Here is a 13,811-nt window from a genome sequence, read left to right as displayed (position 1 = left end):
GCGGAGCACACCTCGACCGGCACGAGCCGCTCGCCGGCGAGGGCGCGCAGGTACTCGCAGCTCCAGGGCCGGCAAGTCCTCGCAGGCCAGCTGCCGATGGCGTGGGTGAGGATGACTGGCGTGCCGCTCTCGAGGTACCGCCGCGAGAAGTCGGCCACGCTCAGGCCCCGCGCATCGACTCTCTCTATCCCCGCCGCCAGCCCTCCCATGTGCTCGCACACAGGCTCCGGCTCTGAGCGAGGCACCGCCGCTCTGACAGCGAGCCGCCTCGCCTCGCTGGCTGCACCCGCCGATGCGGCGCGCACGACTGGCTCAGTAATCGTGGCCCACTCGGCGACACCGCCGCGAAGCATCGCGAGGTCACACGCGCGCAGGGCCGCCGCCTCGGAGTCGACTGCCTCATCGCCGCCGCCACAATCGCCGCCAGCCAGAGTCGCGTCGGCAAACAGAATCGAGGCCGCCGAATAAGCCGCGCACGCTGCCTCCGCTCGCTCCTCGTCCTCGAGCGCCTCGAACGTCGCCTCTCTCGCCGCGTCCGCCGCCTTTGCGCGCTCGGTCGCAGGACGTTCACGGCGAGCTGTGTCGAGGGCTCGGCGGAGCGGATCGACTACGTCGGCGCCGAGCTCCTCCCATGGTACAGCATTCTCGAGGGCCTCGAGGTTGAGCAGTGTCGTCTCGGAGCCACGCGCTCGCTTGGACATGATTTACTGTACAGCAAACGGAGCTACCAGCGCTCGCTTGGACATGATTTTGGACAGTGCGCACGCAACACGTGGACAGGAGAAATACGCCTGTGTGGCCGGCCCGGGGTTAGGCCTCGCTTAAATCCCTGTATGTGGCGGCGGCGTGCCGTCCTCCCATCCCTCCGTTGGCTTCTTTGTTTTCTTTCTTTCTTCAGAAGCCTCTCTAGCCCGCAGTCTTCCGATGCCAATCATCCGGCCCGCAGAGGGTGGTGCGCTCTTCTTAGCACTTAGGACTTAGCGGCTCGCCGGCCCTGGATGTGAGGCTATTGACTGCACTCCACGTGCTCCATCCTCCAAGGCCAAGTGCAAAACCAAACTCGACCAAACCAATCCCACCCCTTCAAACCTCCTCACTATCTAGATACGGGAGCCTATGCGGACTGCACGGGGAGAGCAGCCGCGCGGCTGGCGTCGGCGAGGGAAGGAGGGATCCGGCGATGACCTCGTCGCCCAGCGAGTGCCAGCCCGACCTGAGGCGGCGCGCGAACAGCTCCGCCTTTGCAATACTCCGCCACGCCGCCGCGTCCTCCTCCTCGCTGCTGCCACCTCCGCCCCCGGCGCCACCTTCGCCCCCGGCGCTCCCTCCCTCGCCCCCTCCCCCGGCGGCGACGGCGAGGAGGTGGGGCGCGGCCCGCCGCAGCAGCCCGTCCAGCGCAGGCTTGGCCGAGTGCTTCGCCTCCGGGAGGGAGCCAAACACGAGCCGCGGCGGCAGCGGCGGCGCGGCGCCTCCGAGCGTGGCGAGCAGCAGCGGCTCCCACGGCTTGCGGTGCGGGCTGCGGAAGGCGCCGACGGCCGGCCCACCGTCGGGCGAGAGCTTGAGCCAGTACCAGAGGCCGACCTTGGTGGCGCCCCAGGCGGGCAGCAGCGTCTGCTCCACCATCTCCTGCACCTTGATGGCGTTTGTCATCCACACGCAAATCAGGCAGCCGCGCCGGTCGCAGAGGGCGGGCAAGCTTCGGAGGGCCTCTGCCAGCTCTTCGAGCGCGAGCACCTTGTACGCCCCCGCGCGCTGCACCGACCGCGACGGCCAGGGCGGGTCGACGACGAGGCAGCGGAAGCGAGGCAAGATGCGCGACAGGCGCGGCCAGTATGCGAGCCGGCAGAGGCTGAAGCTGGAGCGCGCGGGCAGCAGCCACTCGCAGCCGAGCGCCTCGAGCCTTGCGGGCGAGTCGGTTGCGTTCCGCACCAGCGAGTGGAAGAGGAGGGGCGGAGCAAGACTGTGGGCGCGGCCTCCCCCCCTCGCGCCGCCGCCAGAGAGCCGCACGACGCGGAAGCGGCGCCGGCGGGAGGAGCGCTGCTGCCGCTCAGTCAGCTCCGCGAGGGGCGGAAGCTGCGGCTGCGCCAGAGAGAAAGGCTCAGGCTCGCCAGCTATCAAACCTGCAGCGCGGCCGGGCGAAAACTCGGAGGCGGAGGCGGTCGCAGCAGCAGTGCGGTATTGAGCAGCTGGCTTGCCGCCCGCTTCGGCCAGAAGCCGTCGTCGCAGCGCCACGTGAGCCTCTTCCATGCGGTCACACAGGCCGGGCTCGTTCTCGACGAGCGGTGCCTCTGCTCTCACAGAGCGCCGCTTGCGCTTGCTGCCTGCCTCGGCTGGCGGCACCGCCGCCGCTGGCTGCCCTAATGGCCGGAGCAGAGCCGGAGGTCTCCACCGCAGGAGTGGCGGGACCTCCTCCTGCTCGATGAACGTGGTGGGCCAGGGGCCGGCATTGGCAGGCGAAGACAGCATCAATGTGCACGATGAGTACGTGAGCCAGGCGGAGGAAGGGGGCGGCGGCGACGGCGGCTGCGAGGGCGGCGGCAGTGGAGGGAGTCTTGTGTGTGTGGTCGAGCGAGCAGGCGACTGCACAAGAAACAAGCGGCGCGACTCTGCCCAAGGGTGGGCGACGGCTAGCACCACACTCCTCTCCTTCGTGGGGGTTCGAACCACAGATCGGCATGGAAACTTCCTGCTTCCATGGTGTTTCCTCCTTTCTTACCCAAGAAGTAGCCCGCAGGACCGATCTGATTTTTTGTCAGTTTTCCTCTGTGCAAGAGCAAAACAAAACAAAGCAAGAGCTGAGAGGGCTCGGACGGAGCGCGTGGCGGGAGGGGGCAGGGAATGGGCGCGGGGGCAAGGAGGGGGGGCTCAGCCCTGCAGAAAGCATTAATTAATAATATTAAATGAAGAATTATTGCTCGGCCGTTCATGGAGTCCGTCTCGATCTGCACTGCCACTGGAGGAGACGGGTCAACCCCGTGAGGACCAGATCACGTTCACCTTGTCGTAGCCGGAGAGGATGTTGACCTTTAGCTATTGGAGCCGCCCATCAGCGCCTTTGTTTTCCCCCCCAACCATTCGTAGGGTGCCCACAGGACCCAAAAGAAAATAGCTCTTGCCTCAAAAAGGGACGCACGAGGCAAATCTGATGTTGGCTTGTTCCAGTAGGAGCGAGGCCTCTTCCGTTGGGGGACCGAGTTCATAGGAAACGAGGGTTTCCCATTGTGACCCGCTCCAGCGCGAGCGTGACACTGCACTTGGCGCCGAGCCGAGCGCCCGCGGCTCAGACCTTGTGCAAGCCGACCCTCGGTGAGTGCACCGGTCCGGACCGATGGCGCTCGGTGTGGAGCAAGCAAGACCCCCCCCCCCCCCCATCGGCGCGCGCCCGAGGTTCAAACGGCCGCCAGGAGCTCCAAGAGGACTCCTCATGGCTGCACTCAAGTGGGCTTCGACCGGCCTCGGCTGGGGGGGCGGGTTGTCCCGGCTGCGGACGCGTTCTGCAGCCCCCTGGGCGTGGGTCAGCACCCCAAAACTGCCCCTCGGCGGCATACAGCACTGCCAGCCAGCCTCTTCCTCCTCCTCAAGGGCTGTACTATAGGCCATATTGCGCCGCCTCCTACTGGCAGCCGGGCGGGCGCGCGCCGCGCGCGCCTCGGCGCGCGCACGGCTCGCAAAGTTCGAACGAGTACTGCCGCCCGGCCGCCTCAAGGCTGCCGGGCGGCAGTACTCGCCTCGCAAGGCGCGCACCGGCTGCTCTGGCTGCTGCGCCGGCGGCCGCTGCGCTGGCCGCTGCTGCGCCGGCTGGCGGGCGGTACGGCCGCCGGCGGCCGCTGCACCCGCGCCTTCCCTCGCGGGCGCCGTCCAACTCTGCTGCGGTACACGGCACGCGTCGTCACACAGCCGCGGAGAATAGGCGGTGCTGTGCGCGAAGCGCGCGCGATCTCGTACTTTAAGGCTGGATCCGGCCATTCCAAGGGTATACCTTTGAGAATCCCCATACTCCGCCTGTGCTTCCGGCGAGCCGATTGATAGGATGTGCTGCGGTGTCGCCGGAGTGCTCCGACCCGTGCCTCGCTGGTCAAACAGCAGGACGCGGAACGAGTCGAGAGCAACCTTCATCCACCCTCCGGGCGGTGCGGAGACGCGCGGTGAGGGGAAGCCTGGCCCGCCCTGCAGGTAAAGGATGAAGGGCATGGAGTCGTCCTTCTCCTTGCCCGCCTTGGCAACCTACGGCGAACACGGTGGCTCGCGTGTAAGAGAGGACTGCGTTGTGAGAACAAGACTGAGGGAGGCTATTCACTGATCATCACCTCGCGCACGAAGAGAGTGATGGTCTTGCTACGGCGAACACGGTGGCTCGCGTGTACTGAGGACTGCGTTGTGAGAACAAGACTGAGGGAGGCTATTCACTGATCATCACCTCGCGCACGAAGAGAGTGATGGTCTTGCTACGGCGAACACGGTGGCTCGCGTGTACTGAGGACTGCGTTGTGAGAACAAGACTGAGGGAGGCTATTCACTGATCATCACCTCGCGCACGAAGAGAGTGATGGTCTTGCCGTCGGGCGAGGCGTGGTCAAGCGGGACGAAGAGCTCATGCTCTGTGACGACGATGCCGCCGGGCAGCGTCTTGCGAGAGACGGCCACGCCGCCGGGGGCGAGCGCTGCGAAGGTGGGTGGCATGGCGCAGAGGGCGAACGCGACGAACGTTGAGGACGGACGAGGTTGCGGCCCCGACGTCAAAGTCAAAGAAAAAATATTATCCCCCCCTACAGAGCCGCTTCGTGCGTGATCTTATTAGATCTAGGTCCGGTTGTGCCTATTTTGTCGAGTAGGGCCTGAAATTATTGGGCGCTGGGTGGGCCGCGGGGACCCAGACATCCACCGAACGGACAAAAACAAATTTAAAACAAATTTATGTCCCACCATGCAGAGCGCATCTCTCTCTCTGTTGTGCGAGGCGTGAACCGCGCCATTCGCTCTCACCTGGCAACCCTGTCTGCACGTCTCGCGCGCGCGTGAACAGGGCTCCAGGCCCCAAATGACGTGTGAGTGTTAGATTTGTTTGGTATTGCTAAAAATCTCTCTCTCCGAACGGGGGTCCGGCGCTGTGAAATTTGGCTTGACGCTCTAAAGATGGCCCAGGCCAAGATCGACCGCCTCGAGGCAGAGCTGGCTCAGCTCCGAGCGAGCCTCGATCCTCCGTCGTCGCCGCCACCCTCCCCGCCTCCGAGCTCGGCGGCCGGCTCGTCCTCTGGCGTCGTGTGGTGGCACGTCGTGATCCCTGTACTCTCCGTGGCGGCGCTGGTGGCGGTCCTCTTTGTGCTACATCGGTTTTCCCTCCTGCCCCGCACTGGGCGGCTGCGCTCGCGGCGGTCGCCACGCCGCCGAAGGCTTCCGCGCTGGCTGCGGCAGATCACCGACGGCCTCGAGGAGGCCTCCTCGTCCGTCTTTGCGAGAGAGAGGGCGGGCGTGGTCCACGACATCGCGGCCGTCTCTCCGGCCGACGAGGGCGGCGCCCACGGGCTCCTCTCGCGCCGCGACTCGAGCGACCCGCGCCGCGCACACCTCCTCGAGCTGCTCGAGCGGCTGGACGGCGGCGGCGGCGGCTTGGGGCCGCGATCGGCGTCGCACGGGGAGGCGGGGGAGGGGGCGGCGTGCGCGGGCGCGTCGGCGGACATCGACCGCCTCGTCGCGCGCACCGGCTCGCTGGACGCGGCGCTCGTGGCCGCCGTCAGCCAGGCGGGCTCCGCGGGCGACGTGGCGGCGCTGCTGCAGCGGGGCGCCTCGCCGCACTCTGCGCTGCTCGGGAGCGGGCCGGTGCTCTCGCTCGCCGCCCGCGGCTGCAGCGCCGAGGTGAGCAGGCTGCTGCTGAGCGCCGGCGCCGACCCCGACGGCAAGGACTCGCGCGGCTGGACGCCTCTCATGCACGCGATCGACGCGCACTCTGCCGCGGCGCCGCGCGAGCAGGTGGTGAGGGTGCTGCTCAGCCGCGGCGCGGCGGTGGACGTGTGGGGCGACGACCTGCTCGGTCCGCTCGACCTCGCCCGCGCGAAGGCGGCCGACGCCGTCAAGGCGGAGGGTAAGGGGGAGGGCAAGGCGGAGGGAGCGGGCGCGACCGACCTGCGCGTGTGAGGCCGCGCGCACGGCCGGGACGGGCTACAGTCAGCACACCGTGTACAGTCGTCGTCGGGGGGATGATCTAAAAAAAGGGGACCCGATCTTAGAGTCACACAGTGAAAGCTCTCGAGGTCGAGCATACGCCATCGATATCCGTGTCGCAGCTTCGCCTTCGGCGCGCTGGGGCCCCCCGGCGATTTCTTTTCTCTCGCTCGCGATGTCCGATAGCGGGCCGAATCACAACAAAAGTAGGAAACGACAAGGGCGTCTCGGGATGAACACAGACAAAAAGAAAGACGGTCCTTGCACTACCCCGTCGCGCTCCATCGCGCCCGGCTCAAGGTCAACCGTTGACCGTCAAGCGGCTCCTTAGCTGTCTCCATGGCCGCCGCACGCGAGCTCGTCATCTGGCGCGGCTCACAGTTCAGCTCCAAGGCGATCGCCGCCCTGCGCGTAAAGGGGTTCTTGCCGAGCAAGGACTACAAGCTCTCGTCTGCGCCGATGGGTCTCGAGGAGCGCAAGAAGCTACTGCCCGCGCCCTACACCGTGCCGGTGCTGCGATGGGATAGCGAGGTCGTGGCTGGCTCGGACGAGATCTGCGCCTTTCTCGACGAGCGCGTGGCAGAGCCGCTCCTTTACCCTGCCGAGCACGAGGGCGAGATCCGCCGGCTGGAGAGGGCCGCCTCCGATCTGTACTGGGTAAACGGGTGGCTGTCGACGGTGGACGCCGCCGGATTCGAGCGTTGGAGCGGCGCAAGGGTGCGCAAATACGTGAGCGGCGGCGGCGCTGGCGTCGGGCCACGGCTGCTCTTCAAGGCGCTGCCCGGCTCCGTCACGAGCCGAATGATTCACGGCGTGGCTAAGAAGAGCTACCTCGCGACGCTGCGCCGGCGGGGCGCGGAGCTTGGAGGCGAGACCGGCGCGGCGTGCCTGCGGCTGGCGGCGGAGCGCGACACGGCTGCAGTGATGGAGGAGGCGCGAGCGATGCTGCGCGTATTCGACCGCGAGCTGCAAGCGTCGGCGACGGAGTTCTTTTGCGGCGCTTCCGAGCCGACAGCCGCCGACCTGACGCTGTACGGCATGCTAGAGCGCTGGCTGGGGAACAGCCTCTGTCCTGGTCTGAACGGGCCCGCGCAGCCCTCGGTCATCGACGGCATGCCCGGCCTCAGCCTCGCGTGGGAACGGATGCACGAGCGGTTCCAGCGCGACTGCACGCTCTCGGAGCTCGACGACTTTGCCGACATCGCCACTTCCGTCGGCGATGTCACGTGGTCGCGGAAGGGCTGACTCGTTGCAATACTTTCTCGTCGTCTCACTCCACCGCGTGCCTCGTGCGGGCCGACCCTCGCACGACAGCTCTCAAAAAAGTCATCCGCGACGCCAGGACCTGCATGCATCCGACCCATCTCTTCGGCATCGCCTCCGTCGGCGACCTGCATCCAGACGTGCTACTGGCTCCGCTTTCGGCGGCGAACTTCGATGCAGACCGCTTCCGCCGCCTGCAGACCACTTCCGCCGCCGGGGCCACGCCGGCCGAGAACGCTGGCCGCCTCTCCAACTTTGACTTCATCATCTCCGAGTTCCTCGCCGCCGGCATGACCATTGAGGGTGGCGGAGGCGGCGGCGGCGGCGGCGGAGCTTGTCGTGCCAGTCTCTGCTGTGAGAGAGGCGGGTGCACTTAAATAAATAAATAAATAGAGCAGTCATCTCCAGGAGAGATGGGCGACGCACGAACACTCAGGCACAGAGTGTGGTCTCACGGGGTGCGCACCCCGCCCGCCCCGCTCACACAGGGCGTGCACCACACAGGCGCGAAGGACGCGACGCGGGCTGCGGAGAGGGCGGCCGAGAAGGCGGCGAAGGAGGCGGCGTGGGCTGCGGGGGCGGCGGAGAGGGCGGCGGAGCGGGCGGCGGCGGAGGCAGAGGCGGCGCGGCACGCCGAGGAGGGAGGAGCTGCTGGCGGAGGTCGAGGGGCGGAGAAGCGCGCCAAGGGCAAGAAGGGCAAGAAGAAGAAGAAGAACGGCGGCGGGGGCGGCGCTTGGCCGTCGCAGGAGACGGAGGATGAGGCAGCGCATGCTAATCACATCGACTCTGGGTCGTGGCGGGGCGTGACGGGTGTACTGTGTTCTCTGTGCATGTTGCGTCTCGAGGCTCGCCGACACAAACACAGAAACACCCTGCTCCTAGCCTGCTGCTGCGAGGCGCTGAGCTCTCATCCCCAGGGCCCGCGCCGGTTGCGCGAGGTGACTGGCGGCGGCGCGGGCATGGTCCCATACGAGCTGCCTCCCCACGGCGTCGTGATCGGCGCCTCGATGGAGAAGCCGTGCTCCAGCGGGTGCACGGACGCGTCGCCTGCCTTCCACTGATCGTAGCAAGCGCCGCACAGGTCCACCCTGCAGCGGTCGCAGTGGAAGCGGTACTCGCCGGGACCGACCGCGCCGTGGGTGCGCCAGCCGCCGATCTCGCCGCTGCCGGCCAGTTGCCGCCGTAGATCGTTGTGGATGCCGGCGCGGCAATGCCCGCAGCGGTGCGACGCCTCGGCAGTGGCGGCGGAGGAGGAGCTGGCGGCGGCGGAGGCGGCGGCGGCAGCGGCCTGCATCGAGCCGAGCGACTCCTGCGGCGGCGGGAGGCCGCGCAGAAGGGCGTCAAGCCGGCGCAGCTGCGCGAGTGCGTCCTGCAGCGGGCCGAGCGAGCGCTGCGGGCGCAGGACCAGCCTCGAGTCGCCGCCCTCCTGCTCGTGCTCCTGCTCGAAGCCCGCGCTGCTGAGGAGGGCGAGTGCGCCAGGGATGTCGAGCGTGGCGGCGACGGCTGGGTTGGCAGCGCGCACTGACCGGTACTTGTCCTCGTGCGGGCTTCGGTCAATGTTTTGCAGCAGCCGCAGGAGCGCGCCACATGCCTTGAGGAGCGGCTCCCGCGGCGCTCGTCCCATTTGCCAGAGCGCGCCGCGCAGCGGGTCGAGCGACGCTTCCGCGCCAATCGTGACGAGCTGGTCCTCCTGGCCCACCACGATGGACAGAAGAAGCTCGCGGCTCGCGTCCTCACGCACGCACCACCGATGACCGATGTACGTCTCGCGCGTTGCCTGCCCGCCCTGTTGGAGCTTACCGTACGACCGCTCACTGCTGCCGTCGCACCACAGGAGGTCGACGGTGCCCTCGAAGCTCCAATTCGAAGGGTAGTGGAAGCTGAGCCGAACGAGGCGCTGGGACATGACTGCCGACTCGGCGGCCTAAATAAAAGAGACGCGGCGATATGATCGCAGCCAGCGGCCGCGGTTGAGCATCCCTCCGGGGACCCCTCTGCGTAAAACTATGGTTCGGGCTCCTCACGGATAGGGGTCTGCCCAATGACTCCCAGATAGGTAGGTAGGTTGGTCTTGTTTGGCCCAAAAGGGCCCTGCAACAGGTACCCTATTTTCGCCTTTTCCTCTTTTTTCGCTTCGCTGCGCGGCCTGGGGATAGGTAGGCAGGTAGTAGGGCGTTTTGGCGCGAGTCAGTGGCGACAGACCCCTATCCGCGGCTAGGTCCTCTAGGAGCCGGAACCCAGAGAGGCACCAACATGCAAAAGAATTTTAACACAAAACTCCATCGCACAACATTGGGCACGGGACTGGCGCGCACTGGCACTAAGGGAGCTCATGCAAAGGAATTTTAGAATGGAAAAGAATTTCGCGCGAGCGGCGGCTTCTTCCAGCGCTGTGGTGGCGGCGTGCCGTCCTCCCATCCCTCCTTGGGCTGTCTGTTTTCTTTCCCAATAAGTTTATACTTCCCCCTGCAGACCCTCGCTACGGAGGACAAAACTCCACAGCGTGCCCCACCGGAGCAACCTCCGGCACCCCCCGGTGTGCCCGCCCGTTCGCGCTCCGCTCGGCGGGAGGCGGCTGCTCCTCCTTCGCGCCCGTTTCGAGCTCAGCGGCCCTCGATGCATCGCTCGAGGCCCCAACCGCACGCATCATCGCCGCCTGCATCGCACGGATCTCAGCGACGGAGCGGGAGAGCTCGAGCTGCTGCGATGAGAGCCCCTCCAGCTCCTGGTGCAGCACCGCCATGTTGGACACCTGCGTGAACGACTTGCCGCCGGCAACCCTGGCGCCCGCCCCCTGATCGTCGCTGCCACTTCTCCGGCGACAGGCCTTGGTGGCCGCCGATGCTCGCCGCCCGGAGCGTCCCCGCGCCCGAGCTCGTAGAAAGGTCTGCAATCGGCACAGAGCGAGCTTTTGCCGATGCCGCACGACGGCGTCCTCCTCGATCTCGCGGATGAGGTTCGCCTCGTTGCACGTAAGTTCTGACTTTTGGGCGAGGGTGGCGGTGAGGAAGGCGACGTTCGTGACGCCCACAACGATCATGACGATTGCGACGATGCTGCCCGGCACCGTCTCAACCTCGGTGACGGGTGCGTCGGTCATAAGGACGATCCCCTCGAAAATGGCACGCCAGTAGGAGGCCTTGAGCGCGGGCTCGAGGGCGTGCGTGCAGAAGGCGCCACTGATGAGACTAGAAAGGGTGCTCGTGAGCAAGACCGCGAACGGATAGCGGGTGAAAAGGTACTTGACTCGGAAGGAGGGCTCGACCACCCGGCCGTATTGCCACGAGAGGACCGCAGGAGAGCGCACATTGCCGAGGGACATGGTCGCACGCAGCAGGTAGCCAAAGAGAAGAATCAGCCGTACGAACTGGAGCAGCGCCACGACGGTGACACTGCGCACCACGGCCGTCGACATGTCTGCCATCGGGTCGTCGTGGTCGCCAAGTCCATCAAAGATGGCGCCCTCGATAAGCGGGAGCTCAACCTCGCGCTCGACGCCGGGCGGGATGACTCCGACCAACAGCACCAGCCACTCGCACATCGGCGAGTCCCACCACCTGCCGCGCCGCGCGTGATACATCTGCCTGAGAAGCCGCATCTGGACGCGGTGGTAGACACTGACGCTGAACATTGCACCAGCCGTCAGAGCGAGGTTAAAGCCGAGGAGGACCTGCACGGCCGTGTCCCTGCCGCCTTGCAGGGACAGCTCGACGGCTGTCATCATGAAGATCAGCGAACTGATGACGAGAAGGATATTGCAGCCGTCAAGCCACAGCTGCTGCCTAGCGAGCTCGTCCACTAGCGCTGCGCGCCGAAAGGGCTTTGCGTCGCTGGAAGAGGTACCCTGCGGCTCTGGAGCGAGCATGAGGATACTGGAGGACTGACCGCGGCCATCCGGGTGGCGAGGGCACACTCGGTTTCTCATGATCGACTTCTCGTCAGCGGAGAGAGGACGCGCGAAGCCCGCCTTTTCTAAAAACCAAACGACTTTCACCCACCAAAAGTTTTACGAAACGGCTGTGATTGAGCGTGGGGGGGGTGAACGCAGAGGGGAGAGCTGGGCCAGCGCGAGCCCTCGCGGTAAAACACCATCATGTCGCCCGATCGGGCGACAGCAAGCAAGCACTTTTCTTGGAATGGAGAATGGTACATGCATGCAGCCAGTGACTGGAGGAAGAGCTGCGCCCTCCCTGGTCTAGCCTCGGCGCAGGAAGCAGTCATCATCCAGCACGCGCCAGGTCAGTCAGTCCACGCCTGTGTCGAGCCTGTCTGCTGTGAGAGAGAGTTTTGTTTGGTAAATTCTTGAATCGGGTCGGAGCGCAGACAGATGGCTCGGCAACAAACGTACAGCACTTCCTCGTTGAACGCGTCCCGTCTCTGGTCCGGGCCTGGTCCCCAGATAAAAATTTGTTTTTTGTGAACATTAATTATTATTTCTTTCCTCAAATTCTTTCATTTTTGTGCGTGGCTCTTGCGAAATATTTGAAACCCCAGATTTCGGCTGAAATTAAAATGAAGGAGCACAAACGCCAGTCTACAAAACGGGGAGGCACGTAGTGAGTTTTTGGCTTATCAACTCGTACAAAGGCGACCCGGGCACCATACCAAACCCTGCAAAAACCCGGAACCCTGTCACTGCTGCAACGCTGTCGTTGTGCGCATTGGGTGTGCCCATGCTCCTCTCGTCGAAGCAGCTCGACGCGAACGGCGATTCCGCCATCGCGCTCGACGATCTCACCCACCTCCTCAAAACTTACTCCGGCGAGACCATCATGAGTAGCCTGCGAGCCTTAGCTGACCAGGCTGACGGCACACAGGCTGAAGCGATCGCAAAGCTCTCAGCTCTTTTTGGAGAGATCGTCGCAAAGACTGAGGCCGCTGAGCCCAATGGTGCATCGCCGGCGGACGATGCCGGCTCCGGCTTCTCCACCGCTGCCTTAGGGTGGGCGGTAATCGCCGCCGGCGCCGCTTACCTGTGGTGGAAGGGCCGAAACGCTGGCGGTGGCCGCGCCACCCTCGGTGGCGCCGCCGGTGCCGCGCGCGCCCCACCTGCCGACGCTGCGAGCGTGCGCGCGGCTCGCCTGGCCAAGCTCGCTGCAGCGCCGCCCGCCGCCTCTACTCCGGCGGCGCCTCGAGCGGCTCCCGCCAAAGATTCTTCCGGGACGGCGGCTCCGAGCCCCTCAAAGGCGACGCCCGCGCCAAAGTCGGGCGCGACGGCAGCGGCAGCGAAACCCACCGCCGACCTCCCCCCCGGCACGGCTACAGCTACAGCTGCCAGGGCGGCTGCCAAGGCTTCGGCCACCGCCAAGGAGCCTCGCACCACACCCGTCCCAGACGAGTCCGTGCCAGAGGCGCCCAACGCGGCCGCCGCCAAGGTAGCGGAGGCTGCGCCCGCGTCCCCCGCCGACCTCGCGCTCGCGCTCTTTGCGGCGGTGCGGGGCGGGGCGGCGGGCGAGGCTGCGGCCGACGCGATGCCCGAGGCTGCCTCAGTGACGCGAGCGCGGGCGTGGCTGCGCGAGGCGCTGCGGCGCGCGGTCGACGCGGCGGAGGGAGGCGGCACCGCGGGCGGCACGAGAGCGCTCGGCGCGGCGCTCGACATGATGGAGAGACTCGACTCGCAGCGGACCGCCGTGTTTGACGCGCGGCGCGAGGAGGGCGGCGGGGCAGCGGGCGGCGGCGGCGGGGCAGGCGAGGGCGGCGGGGCAGAGGAGGCTGCGGCCATGCGGCACGCTCTCTGCCGCGAGGCGCGCGCCTAACCCACCCCGACCCCCCTGGCCCTGACCCTGACCCTGGCCCTGACCCTGACCCTGGCCCTGACCCTGACCCTGGCCCTGGCCCGACCCCTGACCCCTCTCCCTGACCCTGGCCCTGACGCCTCTTCCGCCAGGCGCGCGCCGCCCTCGGCGGCCGCGTGAGGGAGCTGCTCCGCCCGTGCGGGTTCGGGGCAGGCCTGGGCGCCGTCCTCGCCTCGCGCGGTGCGCTGCCGCCGCCGGACGACGCCCTCCGCGTCTGGTACGGCCGCGCGCTCGCGGGACGGCTCCCTCCGTGGGCGTTCGGCGCGCTCTGCCTCGCCGCGCCGCCCGCGCCGCACCCCTCGCTCGGGGAGACGCGCGCCGCGGCTGCCGCCGCTCCGGCCGAGGCGGCGGCGGCGGCGGCGGACGCGGCGCTGCTCACCGCGCGCTGCGTCGGCCTCGCACTGCAGCCGCTGCGCGAGACGTCGGCGGACGGTCCGAAGCCGTGCCTCTGCGCCCTCGCGCAGCTCGTCGGCCATCCCGCAGGCGGGGAGGGGGTGCGGCTGCTGCTCGCGGCCGACGTGCGGCCGCGCCCCCTCGCCGCTCCCGAACTCCTTTTTCTCCAGTGTCCGCTCCGTTGACGTGTTTCACCAATAT

General features: G+C 66.9%; 5 protein-coding genes across 5 annotated transcripts in view; 3 read left to right on the top strand and 2 right to left on the bottom strand.

Annotated features, from left to right (window-relative positions):
- Window positions 1-1,100: 1,100 nt before the first annotated feature.
- EMIHUDRAFT_205550 (hypothetical protein) lies at window positions 1,101-2,466 on the bottom strand (the record flags this gene model as incomplete). The annotated part of the gene is made up of 2 exons (XM_005778860.1): window positions 1,101-1,114; window positions 1,545-2,466. The coding sequence occupies 2 exons, from the start codon at window positions 2,464-2,466 to the stop codon at window positions 1,101-1,103; spliced, it is 936 nt and encodes a 311-aa protein (XP_005778917.1).
- A 1,480-nt stretch (window positions 2,467-3,946) lies between these two features.
- Window positions 3,947-4,680, bottom strand: EMIHUDRAFT_205549 (hypothetical protein; the record flags this gene model as incomplete). Its single annotated transcript, XM_005778859.1, has 3 exons — window positions 3,947-4,002; window positions 4,062-4,224; window positions 4,528-4,680. 3 exons carry the CDS (start codon window positions 4,678-4,680, stop codon window positions 3,947-3,949), a joined length of 372 nt encoding a protein of 123 aa, XP_005778916.1.
- A 453-nt stretch (window positions 4,681-5,133) lies between these two features.
- EMIHUDRAFT_100536 (hypothetical protein) lies at window positions 5,134-6,132 on the top strand (the record flags this gene model as incomplete). Its single annotated transcript, XM_005778858.1, has 1 exon — window positions 5,134-6,132. One exon carries the CDS (start codon window positions 5,134-5,136, stop codon window positions 6,130-6,132), a length of 999 nt encoding a protein of 332 aa, XP_005778915.1.
- A 365-nt stretch (window positions 6,133-6,497) lies between these two features.
- On the top strand, window positions 6,498-7,461 carry EMIHUDRAFT_353919 (hypothetical protein). Its single transcript, XM_005778857.1, is given in 2 exon segments — window positions 6,498-7,416; window positions 7,427-7,461. 1 exon segment carries the CDS (start codon window positions 6,619-6,621, stop codon window positions 7,402-7,404), a length of 786 nt encoding a protein of 261 aa, XP_005778914.1. The 5' UTR covers window positions 6,498-6,618; the 3' UTR covers window positions 7,405-7,416; window positions 7,427-7,461.
- A 6,163-nt stretch (window positions 7,462-13,624) lies between these two features.
- Window positions 13,625-13,811, top strand: part of EMIHUDRAFT_450295 (hypothetical protein) — a gene marked incomplete at both ends in the record, with an annotated part of 1,088 nt that continues 901 nt past the window's right edge. Inside the window, one exon of the mRNA XM_005778856.1 lies at window positions 13,625-13,735. Coding sequence (XP_005778913.1) covers window positions 13,625-13,735 — 111 coding nt within the window. The remainder of the gene's footprint in view (window positions 13,736-13,811) is intronic.

Source organism: Emiliania huxleyi (genome assembly GCF_000372725.1).
Source record: "Emiliania huxleyi CCMP1516 unplaced genomic scaffold EMIHUscaffold_24, whole genome shotgun sequence".
Taxonomy (NCBI): Eukaryota; Haptophyta; order Isochrysidales; family Noelaerhabdaceae; genus Emiliania; species Emiliania huxleyi.
This window is presented reverse-complemented; position numbering and strand designations above follow the sequence as displayed.